This window comes from Zingiber officinale, chromosome 8A (assembly GCF_018446385.1).
Source record: "Zingiber officinale cultivar Zhangliang chromosome 8A, Zo_v1.1, whole genome shotgun sequence".
In the NCBI taxonomy this organism is placed as follows: domain Eukaryota; kingdom Viridiplantae; phylum Streptophyta; class Magnoliopsida; order Zingiberales; family Zingiberaceae; genus Zingiber; species Zingiber officinale.
In genome coordinates, this window is record NC_056000.1 from 66348552 (window position 1) to 66365601 (window position 17050).

Genomic DNA, 17050 nt, shown 5'->3' on the forward strand with positions numbered 1-17050 from the left:
GGACCTGGAGGTGACCCTACCAACGGGACGTGGATATTGCCTTCTCCTCGCTCTATAATACACCCCCCTCCACCTACCCTGCGTTTTCTTTGGAATCGAGAGGTGGCGATCTTCAAGAACACTGAAATCTTTGCTTCTTCTTCTTCTCGTTCGCGTAAACGATCTCTGGATCTTCGATTCGAGCATCCGAGGAGCAGCGGAGGGCGAATCCTGACGGGTTCGCACTTGAAGGTACTAGTCTTCCGCTCTGTCGCTCCGCTCCCTCCATCCTCTGTCTGGGTTTCGGACTCCGGCGTTCCCCTGCGTTAGTTTTAGCGCGCCGTCTTTTTTCCTGTGTGCGGTTCGATGATCCCGATCGGCACTGTTTTTAGCAATGCGTGTTTTCATGATTTTCTCTGTTTCACGATCGGAGATGGTTTTGTGCTCGCCACTGTGGTGCTTTGTTTGCTGCGCTTTTTGGTCGCCGTGGAGTTGTTCGTGGATGCCTTTGTGCGTGATTGTTTGAATGTTTTAGTGCATGTCTGCTCACTCCTAGTGATCGTTGGGTTTGTCGATCTTGACTTTGTGGATTGCCTTTACTGAGATAATGGTGGAAGGTTGAGGCTTGTGATTGAGGTTATGAGTTCAATTCTGATGTTTCTTTTTCAGATTGGGCTAAAGTTTAGATTCAAAATAAGATTTTTTTTTTTTTCCTTCTTTTTTACTCTCTCCGCCTAAATCCTAATCTTTTTGGCCGGATATATATTTATATATGTCAAAATTTGGGAATATGAGAGCTCCTTGGATTCAGTTTAAGGAGCATGCGTCTCTTATGCTGTGAACTTTGTTAAAAAAAATATACTCAAGATAGGCGGATTTTGGATTTCATCGTTTACATAAACATCCTTCTCCAAAGACCTTGTTTTACTTGAAGAGCTTCCGTTCTAGGCTTCAACTAAATAGTTAGATATATCTACTTCATGTAGAACAATGTGATAGACTAGAAGGCTTGGGACGTGATTTTTAGGGATTCCTATTTTGAAACTTAGTGGAGGATAGTTCCTCCTTATTTCATACTACATTGTTAATTACTCATTTAAATATGACTTAACTCTTTCCATTTTTGTATTTGAAATTACATATTCGTCTCTCTGCAATTGTTTACCATTACCAATTAGTATCTAGAGTACTAATTTAAATGTATATTCCACTAAATCTTATGCTTCAGGGTTTTATTTTCTATTTATTGTTGCTACTTATTTTCACTCCCTCATATGTTGAGCCTAAGAGCTCATCTAATTTATGTGGGTACTTCTTGCCCAGTCATTTGGATTTATTATGGATATGCTTAAAAAACCACAATAAGTTTTAAATACCTTTCTCTTTAAAATATGTGCTACTTATCATTCATGTGACTTATCTATGTGCATTCATTTTGATTATTTTTTGTGCACAAACAGGGATACTTGGTGATGTCGTATGGACATAGGAGAAGTAATGCTCTTGAAAAGATTGCATATGGGAGAACTCGTTCAGTCTTCAGGAGATCATTAGATCGATCTGATAGGGGAATCTTTGAGAAAGTGAGTTTTGTACTGTATCCAGATTGGACTTCCAATGTTTTGAAAGTATAGCTTACAGTCACAGATTAAATTTTCACTAATTTTTGAGCTTTTTTTTTTCTCCATGATCTTCAGCCACTTGAACCTGACTCAGGGAATCTTGAATTGAGGTACTATTCTTTTTGGTCATTTATTCATTACCAGCTTAGCAACTGTCTACAATTGTCATTATTTTTCAATGTGTTTAAATCTATTCTTATTCCTACGTGCACTTTTTAAATTATCATGCAAAAGATTTTTTTTTTTCCATTTACTCCCTTAATTTTTAGGTCCCCAATTTTTATAGTAAAATTATTCTCCTTTACTTTAGGGTGTTAGTTGTATGCTCCATGTCTCTCCAAATCTGAATCATGGTTGAAAAATGTTGAAAGTTGTGTTAGGTCATGATAGCTAGTGATAGAAGTATAAAAACTTTTAAGCATGAATCTTAATAACAAAACCCAAATAGTTGAGATTAACATGGCTTTGGGACAATGGAGGAAGCAGTTGTGATGGTACCTTCTATTGCCTAGGAAAAAGCAGTTGAACAAAATTCTGATGGTTTTATTATTGCCATCTATGTTGTGTTTTTAAGTACTGGAATGCATAACATGCATAGAAGGTATGAGTATTGGATTTTGTGCTGGAATGAGTTTTGATGCATAATAATAGAATTGAACTATTTTTTTTCTAGTTTATCTGTTCTCTCCTCTCTACTTATCTCTACTCCTATCTCCCTATTTTCCCCAGTTTCTTTTTATCTTATTGTCCTATTTCACCTTCTCTCCTCTCCTACTCATTGGACATTTGTTAGACAATGCTTATAGATTATATATGCAAGGAAACATTTAGGTGTATATACATCCAAATTAAGCAAAATATTGAACACTTGTATCCATAATAGTAAAGAATTTTTTTACTTAGAGCTAATAGATTATACAATCCAGCAAACCAATGCTCATTTAAGAGAGCAACTAATTAACTAGGCTAGACAACAATTAATTTCCATGTAGAGCAATCAAGTAGAATAGAGAGCAATTAATTTCCACGTAAACATACTGCGCAAACTTATCATGTTGTTTCTTGCATCTCTTTCATCTTCCTTTGCTTCACATCCAATTCATTCTACTTTGTGAAAGTGAGCCAATTGAAGAGATTTGGATTAGCGGAAAAGCAAGGTGGAAACGTCTGGAAGGCTCGCAATCACAATGCCAGCAATGCCCTTCCTTTGTTGTCATGCCACCCATTTTCCTAGAATCCATTCATGTTTCTTCTCTCTTTCTGTTGACAATGTCTTTGAGTGTTAATGGTGCCATGCTGCTTCAATTTGTTTTTTTACTCTTCGGCTTTGTCATGCTTTCTATGATCATTGATCCCACTTTTTCTCACATAACTGCTAAGGATGAGTCCCTGCACAATCAACCTTGACCACTCAACCATATTCAAAACCTATGTTTATTGAACTTAACCATTGAAATATACATTGTTCGACAATTACTTCAAAAGTGTCATCAATAGCCTTCGTTCCAAAACCACCTAGTCTCAAGCATGGTCATGTACCAAAGGTTTTTCTGCTCCCCTTGTTGAGGTGCACATCAAAGCACCCTAAAGCTGAGACAATTTCATCCATGAGGATGATGCTCGAGACAAAATTGGAGGAAGAGAGGTGGACATAGCAAAAGATGCATGAGCATGCTAAGATCTACTTCAAAACTTCTATTATCCAATAAAAATGGCATGTTTAATATATCCTTGATGGATTAAAGAATTACTTTAATATGTTAATACATACACGCATGAATATGACATGAACTCATTTCAGTTATCCTATCACTAAATATTCCTTTGCCAGCCTTCAGTTGTCTCCTTATCTTCAAAAGGCAACTAATAGTCACTTTCCCTAAGATTGCCTGCATCCAACATGATTCACATTACAAAGTTCTACTACCACCATCGTCAGCAAAACACATCAAGGCGTGTTCCTCACGAAGCACTTCATTCAACCTGATCTCGACAAAAGTCTCATTTCGAATGATGATGGTGGAGGCAAAGCTATGGAAGAATAGTGAAAGATGTGCGGTTTATAAATTCTCCATGTGTGTGCCCACATATTTATTTATTGTGGGTTAGATGATATTGAACTTTGAAATTTTACATATAGATGTTGAATTTGCAACCAGTGATTAAATCTAATGATTATAAATGTTTTTCCTCACTTGGAGCTCATTGGAGGGATAAAATTCATTTAGCTAACCCAAAATAGTTTGTGACAAATATGACTTGATAACAATGACGATGACAATATAGTAATAAGATAACATAATGCAAATATAATAAGTTTAAAAATGGCAGTCTGACACACGAAGCTTCCGCCAATGTAGGGTCTCGGGGGGAGGGTTCTTCTTCCTTTGATTGGGATAGTGCCTTATCTCTCAAAGTTTTTTTCTATTTATTTAATGCCAAGTTTGAGAGTCACTTACAAAAGCATTTTGAGAAATTGAAATTTTCACACACATTAAACTTCAACTAACCTATAACACTTACAAAATCATTTATAGCCAACGAATTCTTTCCTTCTCACTATATGCATATGGGGGCATATTTAATGAGGTAGAGCTCTACATATGCATATGTACGCAAATACTCAATCTCATATACAAATACTAACAACCAAGCCTTATCCTACTAGGTTGACTATCAATCTCATATACAAATCTTAAAAAAAATTTATAAATTGTTGAAGAGGAGAGAAGGTCTAAGGGTGACTCCTACACCTCCTTCTAAATTTATTAATAAAATTACTTACATGCTCCCCCTCCCCCATGTGTTTTCCCTTGAAGATGCATTGGGGTCAAGTCCACGGATTTTCCTACTTCGTGATGACAAAAGGAACCGCTTGAGATCCTCTAATAACCATATATTAGGGGTATAAAAAGCCTATCCACATGCACATTGGGGTCAAGTCCATGGATTTTCCTATTTCGTGATGACAAAAGGGACCGCTTGAGATCCTCTGATAACCCTATATTAGGGGTATAAAAAGCCTATCCACATGTAATCAATTGATAATAAAAGGCATTTCAAAAATTTAGATCATATTCCTACTTGAATCTCCCTACTATTATTATTGTTGGGCTTTGAGGGCATCGGTAGATTTTAATGTTAATGAAGTGCTCAACTAAAAAAGTCTCCTTCTATGACAAGTTATAGAAATTGGATGAAATTGTAGGGAATCTCGCCGCATCCACACTACCATATAGGTTTAGTTTTTAATATTATACACTTTTTACTAAAAAATCAGACATCCATAAGAAGTTATGACTCACATGAAAAACATTCAAAATTGATCCAAAATCAGCTACCATTTTAACAAAATCAAATGTATTTGTTGATTGGTCTTAGAAACTATAGTATTGGTAACTACTTGAGACCTAGCATGTCATGAAGGTTATAGCAAAAGACTCATAGACCTCAAAGTCCGATAGCTACTAGAAAAGGAAATGGAGATAGTCGACCATGATTTTGACATAATTTGGCATGCTATGAGGATTGAGGAGTAACCATGAAGACAAACATGGTTCGAAAGACAGAAGGATAGAGAATGTGGAGAGCCTTTTTGTCATGATAAATAATACATATTAAGGAAATGTTGTTATTAACTTAATAAAATCTATTAAGTGAAACCATAATACTATTCGTAATAAATGAATATAAAGTAATAATATTAAGGATGACATATATAGATATAATTTTAATAAGAGATTATGAGTATTCAATGTTATGATATATCATAATTGTATTTTTGTTAGCTAATAACGACATGTAAATAACTGTATTTGAATATCAATTATTTAATACTACTATTATTCATTGGGCTTTTGCCACAACATACTAAAATTGGTGTGCTTATGCAAAATGGTAAAGCTTATAGGGTTTCAACACCTTTTATGGCTGTAGATGCCAACCAAGATTGTCAAGTTCCAGACCTCACCTAGGAACATGAAGAAGCACATAATGCTCGAATTGTAGGATTGTAAGATCCTATATCTTTATTAAAATATTTTAGAACTATATTTTTCATAATTTATTATATGTATTAACTTATTGTTTTTTCCAAATGATAGGACAAGAAAAAAAATATTTGCTCTAGTGAATATCAATTTTAAAATGTCTAATTAAATGTTCATATATCTACCTAGTTATAGTTGTTGGGACTGAGATTCTACGTAGGAACGGAGAGTAGGCATATGATCAAATTGTAGGTCATATGATCCTAACTAAATTTAGATTGTACATAAGATTTGGATTATTTATGCTAACTTGGACCATAAGATCGTGGTCCGAAATGCAATCTTGACTACCTTATTTTGGTTGGCAATGGACACTTTTCAACAAACGAGTTATTGTGGTTTAATGGTTATTACTCTATAAGCCTTGGTAGTTGCCCTATGATGCAACACTGGTTTAACTATCTAACATAAAAAAAAAGGGCAGCCTGGTGCATGAAGTTCTCGTCATGCGGGGTCCCGGGGAAGGATCTATTGTACGCAGCCTTACCTTGTTTTTTACAAGAGACTGTTTAACTATCTAACATAAAGAGTAAAAATAATCATGCGTGAGAATCAAAATCTCTCAAAGGAAATTTTTATTAAATCCTAGAATAAGTTACACGAGGGATTGAAAACCTCTTTTACAAACCAAATTTGAAGATTAATTGTCCTAAGATTGTGAGACACACTTCATCTAGTTTACAATTCCTAAGAAAACATAATAATGATGTTATAGCAAACTTTTAAAACTTAAAAATTTAGATATTCTAATTTAAAGCTTCCAATTTGAACTTCTAAATTTACACACTATTTTGTCTATAGCTTTGAATCGTATCATTTTCCTCAACCAAAGGAGAAGTCTACTCTAGTCTACTTGTTAACATCTTTCTTCGGTCGTCATTTAGGAATCATCAAAGGAATTCTCCTTTTTTGTTGCAAGTGATCAAGTTGATACTAGGATTGGGGGAAAACTCATATCATATAATAAAGTAAAAGACTAATTCTCATGACACTAGGTTGAATTTTATCTTGTATATAATACCCAATAAAACACAATAATGATGTTAAAACAAATTTTTAAGACTTAAAATAAAGTTATACTTCTTAACTTGAAACTTGCAATTTTAACTCTTATTGAACACTATTTCCCCTAATTTTAGATCACATTACCCTATTGTCTATCATCTTTTCATTTGTCGTTTTTGTATTGTTAGTGTTCTTTTTTTTCCCTTTGATTAACATTTGAGTGAGCAGTAAGAAGTTGCTAAGTATGATTCTAAAAGTTTGTCATGGACTGTGCTATCTTTTAGTTGTCTGTTATCTATACTTGCTGTTTTCTTAATACACTTTTAACAGTTTGTGCTTAACTGTGTTAATTCTAATTTTTGCTCTTTTTTTCTTCTTCTATTTTCTAACTGTGGTGATCTTTTATTTGTCAGGTTGCATCCGTTCGCTTTCGTCCTTGTTGATTCTGAAGCATTGAGGAATGGAACAAACTATTCTTTTATTTTAGCAGACACTACAGATGATGGGAAACTTGTTGAATCTGGATCGCCTTCTAATATGGTTGGTCATGATACATCATCTCGGAGGCTTTACATGATTAACCTAAATACAGACTGCCCAAGGTCAAGTTCATCTGATATTCGTGGTGAGGCAAGTAGTTCAGTGCAATGCAAGAAGAATCTATCAAGTACATCGGGTAACTCTTCCGTTGCTTACACAAATATAGATAGTTCAGATTTCTTGGTCGATCTCTTTCCAAAGGTGGAGAATAAAGGCAAAAGAAAATCTAGAAAGAAAGGAAAAAAGAAAGGGAAGCAACATAAACGAGTCAGTTCTAGAAAGGATTCCAACGAGGCAGATGCTCAGTGCAATGCAAAGATTAATAGCACCAGTTCACTTTGCTCTTCAGACAAACATCTCTCAGATAATAATTCGTCGGATGAGGTAGCATCGGTTAGTTTGTTGGACAAGGATGACAGTACGAATACTAATGAGTTTTTAGACTGTCAAAATTCATGCTTCTCGACATCATTCAGTGATGATATCGATGATTTCAAAACGGCACTTTCATCTGAAAGATTTTCTGGTGATGAGTTACCCTCTGACACTATCAATTCTGGAAGTATTAACAATGCTGGAGCTGTTTCATTTGCTTTGGATGGGAGCAGTAGAGGAGAGGATTTTAAAGAAAACAATAATCATGATGATAATTCCTCGAGCATTCCGAAGGATAAAACTTCTCGACAGTGGGACAGTGACATCAGTGAGAACACTAGTGATGATATCGTAATGCAGTTACCGGTCAAGGATGAAACTGGATTGAGTTTTTCAGAAATATCAAAGGATTGTCATAGCAATATCGCGTATCTGTCAAATGCTGCCGCCCTTGATGCTTGTAGCAGCACTGAAAGAGCTGATTGCATCAAGCAGGATGACCTCAGTAATGGCTTCCATGTAGTCGTTTCTGGAAGGCGAAGAAGAAGGGCTAGGAAACGGATGGGTAATGGAGCTTTAAATGGAGCAAATGCATTGGTTAATGCAAATATACATAGTAATGCTGCTAAAGATGACCAGTTTTCCACTTGTCCAATGGTCGAAAAGTTTGGAGAGGAATGTTCAAAACCTAATAGCATCCCAGTTACAACTCCTCAAAGTGAGCTTTCATCAAAGGACAACAAGATGGAATCACAAAACAATAAACCTGTTGTGCCGAAGAAAAACCTAAGCAGAATAACCTCTTATTCAGAAGCAAATTCTAAGAAGGCTGGTAAAACTCTCCCTAAATCTATAGTTGGGAACTCTGTCAATGGTGTTAAGTGCAAACCTAACTCAATTGCTAAAAATGCAAAGCATAATGAGGGGGGCATAACTCACAATGCTAAAACAAGCGTGCCAAATGGTGCAAAAGATGATATTCGGCAAAGAGAAGGTTTCCAGAACTCACTGTGCAATCAGTTTAATAGCCAAACTAAAACTGAAGCAAAACTGCCTGGCGATAAGTTGTCTGGAAGAGGTATTTCTAAACTGACTGACCATAGTCTGCCTGAATCTGAGAAGAAAACACCTGTTCTTATGGAGGAGGGAATTTGCCCTAGTGAAGTTAGCTATATTCTAACCACATCGAAGATCGAACCTATTTCTACCCAAATGAACTCTGAGTGCACACTAGGCTCCATTGTAAGGAGTGAAGGTCGACAATTCAGAAAACTGTTTTTTGGAAGTTACAGAGAATTAAGCAATTTGAACAGCATCATTAGTTCTCCAATACAAAAGAGTATCCCATTTAGGAAGAGCAGTTTGACAGATATTGACAAGATAATGTTAGCTATAAATGATGCTTCCCAACAGCAAAGAGTAGTTGAATATGCTCAGTTGATGATTGGCTGTCCGATTGCTGATTTTGAGAAATTGCTTTTTATGGCCTCTCCGATTATTAGACAAACAAGAAGTCATAATATCTACTTGAAGAACATTTGGCAATGGTACGAAGAACCTGGTTGCTTCGGGTTGGAAGTGAAGGCACATGAATTTCGCAAGTCAAGAAGACTGCCTGATGGAAATTTGGAATTCACTGCCTATTTCGTGCCATCTCTATCTGCTGTGCAACTATTTGGAATGTCTGGAACTAGCAGAAACGGCGATCTGAATCGTCAGGTGGATAACACTAGTGCAGATGTATGCTTGTTGAAATTTTCTTCTGGAGAGGAAGATTTATCTGATCAAAACACTGATATCCATCAGGCAGAGCTTTTTTTTGAATACTTTGAATCTGAACTACCTCCTTGGCGCCAACCATTATTTAACAAGTAAGTCATCTTTTTCAGCATCATGTGTTAAATCATTGAATGAGCGAGTTATAACTCTTTACTCGTATGCTGACGTGACTTAATACTTCAACACAACTAACTTCCAATTCCTTTTAGATTATATATATAAACATCATAGATGCAACGCATTGTGAACAAAAATAAGCATAAGATTGGTTGTTATACATGCATTTACAAACAAGCTGCTAAAGAACATGCCCTTTATCGAAGCACATGGTTGGTAGAAGAGAGAAAATGACAGAAATGATTGGTTGAATAAAGTTAGACATACCCACATTTACTAGTTTGAACTAGTGGACGCAAACCAAACCACAGTCCAAATCCTTAGCACCCTCATTTTACACTTGCAGCATATGTGCTAGATTTGGTGACTCTTTTTTACCTGATACTATTCTTTTCCTCGATACAGGATCAGAGAACTAACAGCTGGCGATACATTGTCTGGTGGTTGCATGTTTGGAAATCCATCAGTTCTGGAATCTACTGAACTACAACATCTTCATCCTGCTTCTTGGTTTGTATGGTTTTTGTCATTTGAGGTTCCATTTAGCATAAATAAATATCGAGATCTTTCCTTTCCTTTCCTTTCAGGTATTGTGTTGCATGGTACCCCATATATCGTATACCTATTGGTAGTCTTCGTGCCGCCTTCCTCACTTATCATTCTCTGGGAAATTTCATTAGTCCTAGTAATCCAGCATATGCTCCAGCTTCTTGTGATGCTCTAGTTTCTCCAGTTGTAGGTTTGCAGACATACAATGATAAGGTACATCTGCTCTATGTTCATACTTTGATCTTTAGAAGTAGCCCATCTGCTCTATGTTCATACTTTGATCTTTAGAAGTAGCCAATGTTCTTTGGAAAAGATAAACTGTGTTTGCATTGCAGCGCGAGAATTGGTTTAAACCGACGGATAAGGGTTCAAATGTCCTCCGTACTGGTACTAGTTCCTCCGAGTTAGTGAAAGAGAGGTTGAGGACGCTGAGGCAAACAGCTGCTGCAATGTCATGTGCTGTAGTTTCAAAGGGTGACTGCAAATCTGCAAACAAACACCCAGATTATAAATTCTTCATGTCGCGGAGTGGGTAGAGGGCTGAGATAGCTTCCTTTTCTTTTCTTTTTTTTCCAGTACTTCAACATTCTCTGAAACTCAAACTGGCACCCATTCTCTGAAACATTTATGCTTAATATCCTAGTTCGAACAAACTATCTTTGGCTAGCTAAAAAATAGCAAGTTAGTTTGAAAATTTATCATCGTACCTTTGCCATTCTTTTCTATTTGACATCTGAACTGGACCTGCACCAGGCAGTTTGCAACTCCCTGGAATTTTGTATTGCAAACCCAAGCATCATTTTCTTTGTGCTTCTCCATAAGCAGCTGTGCTCAAACTCACATGTAGTTTGTATGAGCACCAGCTCCATTCCAGTCACCCTGGTTTTACTTGTGGATTAATACAAATAGGAAATGAAGTTATAAGAAGACCTGAATTAATTCGGGGTCAAAAACACAACATCTGCAATTTCAGAAATACTCTGCAGATCAACAACAGGGAGTTTAGCAGCATTCCTTGTTAAGATCTGACTGTTAGTACAGTAGGCAACCTTGAGAATGCATCAGGCGACCCACAACTGATCGCCAGCTGAAATTCCAATGGCAGGGCCTACTTAAGCAAAGTGTACTGCTCAATGACATACCTGCACTAATCAACAGAGTTAATAGCTTGGTCATATCTAGTGGAAGCTAAGATTTTTACAGGTAGAGCAGTAAACAAATATAACTATTTTTATCTGTTCAACCTATTCAGCTTTATCTAGACCATCCAACTTGTCTAGCGCATCTTCATCTACTTCCTTATGCCCATGCAACTCTTTTGGTCAATCTAACTCATTAGATTTGTACCACTCATTTGTATACCCATCTATCAATTTCATCAAATTCATCCAGCCCATTGTCCATTATGTTCCTTGATTGATTTGGTTTGTCCAACCTATTAGATTCATTCCGTTGGATTCACTAAGTATTACTTGAGTTTGTCAAATTCATCCTGGCTTTGCCCATTCTGTATCTTGATTGATTAGGTTTGTGACCAACCTATATGATTCATTCCATTGGATTCACTAAGTATTACTTGAGTTTGTCAAATTCATCCAGGCTATTTGCCCAGTCTGTACCTTGATTGATTGGGTTATTGCGACACCATAGCATGAAAAATTGTGTCATATGGCTAATTGGGCTAATATATATATATGGTGAGTATTACAAAAAATCTCTAGTAAATGAATAGATAAAACTCTTCCAGGGGAGAAAACAACACACCAAGGTTCCTCTGCCGTCACATCAAGGTGGCTAAAGATCATCACAGCATTAAACTTTTGTTGGTAGGTATCGGCTCTCCTGCCGGTGTATACGCATCAAAATGCCACCTAAACCATCAATATTAATCTCAAACACATTAAATTTAAGGCATCAAAAAATGCAGATTATTATAAAAAATTAGATCAGAATGTTATTTCCTCTCCTAAATGGATCTTGAGCACTGCCTGATGACTGAAAAACCAGTAATAAACGCCCATGAAAAGAAGGGGGAAAAATAATCTAATTTCTACACGATCGCACTCACTATCGTCTCCTGGAGCCTGATCTGAGCTGGATCCATCGTAGTTCCATTCGGAAAGCTTGCTCGGATCCGTTTCCTGATTAGGAGTCTACGGAGACGACAACACGCGAATCTAAATGATCAGATCAATCGAAGAAAAAGGAGAAGGGAGAAATCGAACACAAACCCTAATTCGAGCACGAATCGATAGGAATGCTGGATGAGATAGAGATAGTGTTACCAGACGTACTCGTCTATGCTCTTTCCGGTGGAGTTGCCGAGGCCGAGGTTGATGAGAACTTGGAGGAGCACCATGGCCTCACCAGAGAGAGAGAGGGAGTGGTGGAGAAAAAGCAGAGGATCTCTATTTAAAGGCGATGCAGATGTGTAACTTCTTGAAGAAAATAATTGGAAATTTTCACTTCGATACCTTAATTTAACATTTTTGGATATGTATATCAAAGTATCTTCCACAATTCTGATAATAGAGCAACAACTTTAGAGTATTTTGGCAAATTCTAAATTCTAAGGGTGTATGAGAAAAGAAGTAAATTACGGACTGAAATAGAATTGTGCAACCTAAACATTCCTACGTGGAATTATTTGATTGTAAGCTCCGGGAGCAGAGCCGCGATCCGAGGCCACACGTATCCCGGTAACTTGGCGTTGCGTGGAGTCAGTATTCGGTACGTGTCGATGGCTTCCGGTTCGAGCAACGGTTTGGGAATCGTGCGCCCGGTCCACTCCATGCGGCACGCGTGACGTTGCGTGCAAGTCGTACGTCATCGGTTTGTTTTGCTAGCTTAACTAAAATTTTACTTATAATTATTATCTTCCTTTATTTCATTTTTAATAATAATAAAAACTTAATGTGGCTTGAAAGTTCGTGCCACCGGCACAGCTCGGCACGTGTGCGTGAGAGCCAGGCGTTAACCGGCGCTCGAGCCGGGTGGTCGGCTTAAAGGCTTAAAGCATGTGAATGTGCATCTGCCTGCCCACTCGCCAACCGACGCCTGTCATCTCTCACCTCGTGACCGACACGTGCTTGTCTTCTCGGTTTGAGTTCGCACGTGCGGCAGTAGCCCTTTTCGCTAACCGCCTTGTGTCTCTCGCTCATTTGTTCTTCTTTCTTCTCCCTCTGCTTTGTCCTTCGCCATTCCGCTACCAGATCACAGAGATGGCGCCTCTTCGCTCTCTTCGTCTCCTCGATCGGCAATCAACCCTTCTACCTACCTTTTCCTTTCGATTTGTAGATCGTATGTATCTGAAGGCATTTCCTGATTGACTACTTCATCGGCTTATTTTGGCGGCTTGCATTTGCAGGTACTTATCTTCTCCTGTGCTTATCCATTGATCTCTCCTTTGATCTCGTCATCGTCGAGTAGATTGATCCCTCGTACTTATCTCCTCGTTTCTTGTTCCATGGAAAAGCAGAAAGCAGACCTTATCTACTTGAATCTGATGCATCCGGAAAAGAGGAATCAGAATTGCTCAGGTTAGTCCTATTTCTGGCCATTTTAGTTTCTAGAGAAGAAAATCTTCTTCTTTGATAAACTTAATCTAATCTAGGTTTTCCTTTTTCTCTCTGGTTATTCCATATCTGCATCATTTTCTAGTTCTTAGAGAATAAAATTCTCATCTTTTGATAATCATTGCCACGATTGTAGATCTCACTGCTACTTGAAATAGGATGTAACTATACTATCATTTCCATGATCGTTGTTACAATAGGATTCTTTATATTTCCTTCCAAATTCAAATTTGATGTACATTGTTTGTTCCTGAATCTGGAAATGTGTGCTGTAATCAGCTTGCTTCAGGATCTGAGTTAACATGTAAGGGGAAAAGTTTTTTAGTTGGTTTTGGTTGTAATAAACAATTAGATTGGTTTGGACTGCTTAGATTAGTGTAACTCAGATGCATAGGAATCAGTGTGAGACACTGACACTTTTTGAAAAGCAGATTGCATCAGTTTTGTTTCCTGATGAAATTTCAGATTTCGGTTGAGCAAATCTAGTTCTTTGACACTACTGTAGCCCTTAAAGCTTGCAGCCTCACTTTTGGCAGCCTGTCCCCATTGTCTGCAATCCCATTCTGTAATGTATGCTTTGAACGTATTAGTCTATAGTGCTATCAAATTTTCAAACTATCTACTCACACAACTTCTCTCCTCTTGCATTCATTTTAATAGCATTTAAGTTTATAACCATCGCCATTCGAAACATAAACAACAGCTTTCTGAAAAATGCTGGTATCATTTTGTATACATACATATATATGGTTCTTGTTTTAATTTAGATGTAGGGATAATTTGTTCTTTAGGCGCAGAAAGTATGAAATTTCTATTCCTTTTGTTCGATTGCCAGATTTATCTTTTTATTATCTTGAAATAATAACTAGTTGAGAATAATGTGTGAAAGTAATATTCTTGATCTGGCACAATAATGAGGTAAAGTTTTGTTTTCCTTGTTTTTTTTTTGTAGTATGTACAGTTCTTCCACTATTAGCATGTCTGGACTACAGCATACTGCAATGGAGCAGGTACTGTTCCTTTAGGTAGGCAAAACCATCAGATTTTTTAAGTGTGTTCTGAAATTGTTGATTAATTAATAGTAGTATATGTCTGACTGCAGTGATTAATTGTAAATTAATTGTGCGCATAATCACCTATAAGAAACACACTCAATGAAATACTTCCCTAGTTAATAGGGTTAATTGTTATGTAATCCAACTAACCCTAATGTGTTAAACACATGCCCATGGGTACAACTAGTAAACAATCAAATAGTATTTTAGGGTAAATTTTATTATCCCTCCATCGCCAACTAGTTTATTTTCCTATGCACAATTAAAAACTTTGTTATTCAATTACTTGTCTTTAGATAATTAATTATGACTATATACACTTTTATCTTTTCATATGATCTGTGATCCCTATCATTTGATAGTACATAATCAATTCAAATAATGGAGATTAAAAATGACTTAATTTTACTATTATAATTATTAAAATAGGGTTGCAAATTAGTATGATGTTCATGAATAAACTCAAGAAGAGCTTGTTTATATTTGGTTAGCCTTTATATATTAGTGAACACAATATACTACTATACTTGCAGAATAGCTTAGGACAAAAAAATATACAAACTTATCTCATAATATATATCGTACTATTTATATCTTTTAACGTTGTTATTCACCTTGCATAAGTTTAAGTTATTTATATTATATTAAAACTAAAATGATATGATAAAAACAACATTGCATTTAATAACGTACTCCATTTAATTAAAAAATAATGATGATAATGTGAAGTGAAATAAAATGTCAGCTATTAATATAAATATTTTTGGTTAAAAAATATTGGACCGGGTTCATCCAATGAGTTGCCGAACCGATTGGCATCCCATCCGCCACACGATTCGCATCTAACCCCGTTTCTATCCATTCGATCCTAGATCGATGGTTGTGATCTTTGACTCAAACAACCATGCCCCGCTCACTAACCACCCACTCACCTCAGGATCGTCGCGTACGAACTAGCTCAGTGACACGCACCAGTTGCCCATTGGTGTGGGTGGAATTAGAAAGTGCGCGCCTCCCCGCACAAGGCACGAAGGGGTTCGGCAACTGCAGCGAACCGAACCGGTTTGCCTCCCCTCCCCAATTCTATTTAAACCAGGCTTGGGTCAGCTTATAGCTTCATCACCATCCTTCCTGTACCCTCTCTCTCTCTCTCTCTCTCTCTCTCTCTCATTTCATCTCCTTGTTGAATTCTTGTAATTTCTAGGGTTCGGTGCGCGCTCAGCAAGGAGCAACCTGTGGGTGTGGAGAATCAGGAAGATTTTGTGATAAGATTGTGGGCATGCTCTCCACAGGCTTTCTTGAACTGTGAACTATCCTCCTTCCTAATCGATCTTATCTTCTTGGAGAGAATTCTCACACTGAATTATACTCTTAGAAGATCAGGAATCCATCCGGGGAGGCTGGCCTCTGTTGATAGTTCAAGAAAGCCCATGGAAACCATGATAGATCTTAATTAATCAGTTTCTGGTCAGATTCAGATGCAGATTTATAATTTCATGCCTTTTAATTCCCTTTAAGGTTCCTTTGGCCTTTTGTGTGGATTTTTAGTCTTTTTATGCAAATTTGGAGAGAATTCTTTTATCGTAATTGACATTATATATCTCAATTATGCAACTGCAAGTTATAAATTTACTGAACGAATTCTAATGTTAGGGTTTTTTTTCTAGATCTTACAAACGTGGTTCCAATTTCTTTCAAGTTTGCTGTGAGAATTTGGTGAGAATTATTTTGTGCAACTGACAAAACTATCTCAATTATTCAACTTGAAGTTGTGAATTCACTGAATTCTAGCTTTTGAATTAATCGTTTCCATATCAGGAAGATATCTTCTTTGTAGATCTTGCAAAAGTGGTTCCAATTTCTTTCAAGTTTGCTTTGAGAATTTGCCAATAATTCTTTTGTGCAACTGACAAAACTATCTATCTCAATTATTCAACTTGAAGTTGTGAATTCACTGAATTCTAGTGTTTGAATTAATTGTTCCATATCAGGATCGAAAATTTCTTTGTAGATCTTACAAAAGTGGTCACATTTTGATCAAGAATTTTTTACTTTGCTGAATTATTGCATGTGGATTCATGGTTCCTTTGTTCTTTTGTCAATTACCTTTTTGTGTGAATTTTTACTCTCTTTTTTCTTGAAATTAAAATATGGTGGAATATATCAATTATCCAACTGCAAGTTGTGAATTCACTTAATTCTAGTGTCAGCTATCATTGTGATCAAGATTGCTTCTTATTTTATGATTCAATATGCTTTTCATAGTTCAATTCATACTCAAATACCACACATAACTTCCATTATGAACTCATAACTCTCCATTAATTACACTTGCAAGACTGCTCATGCATGTACCGCCCACAATTACCTTGCAGCTCGTACAGTTTCAACTACATTCACTACTG

The 17050-nt window shown here is 36.7% G+C and overlaps 2 protein-coding genes across 2 annotated transcripts; both read left to right on the plus strand.

Moving 5' to 3' along the window:
* The first annotated feature begins 85 nt into the window (after window positions 1-85).
* LOC122009339 lies at window positions 86-9692 on the plus strand. Its single transcript, XM_042565457.1, has 4 exons — window positions 86-231; window positions 1440-1562; window positions 1677-1711; window positions 7069-9692. Exons 2-4 carry the CDS (start codon window positions 1452-1454, stop codon window positions 9443-9445), a joined length of 2523 nt encoding a protein of 840 aa, XP_042421391.1. The 5' UTR covers window positions 86-231; window positions 1440-1451; the 3' UTR covers window positions 9446-9692.
* LOC122010934 lies at window positions 9581-10679 on the plus strand. The gene is made up of 4 exons (XM_042567397.1): window positions 9581-9678; window positions 9872-9976; window positions 10054-10228; window positions 10351-10679. The coding sequence occupies exons 1-4, from the start codon at window positions 9581-9583 to the stop codon at window positions 10549-10551; spliced, it is 579 nt and encodes a 192-aa protein (XP_042423331.1). The 3' UTR covers window positions 10552-10679.
* Window positions 10680-17050: the final 6371 nt, after the last annotated feature.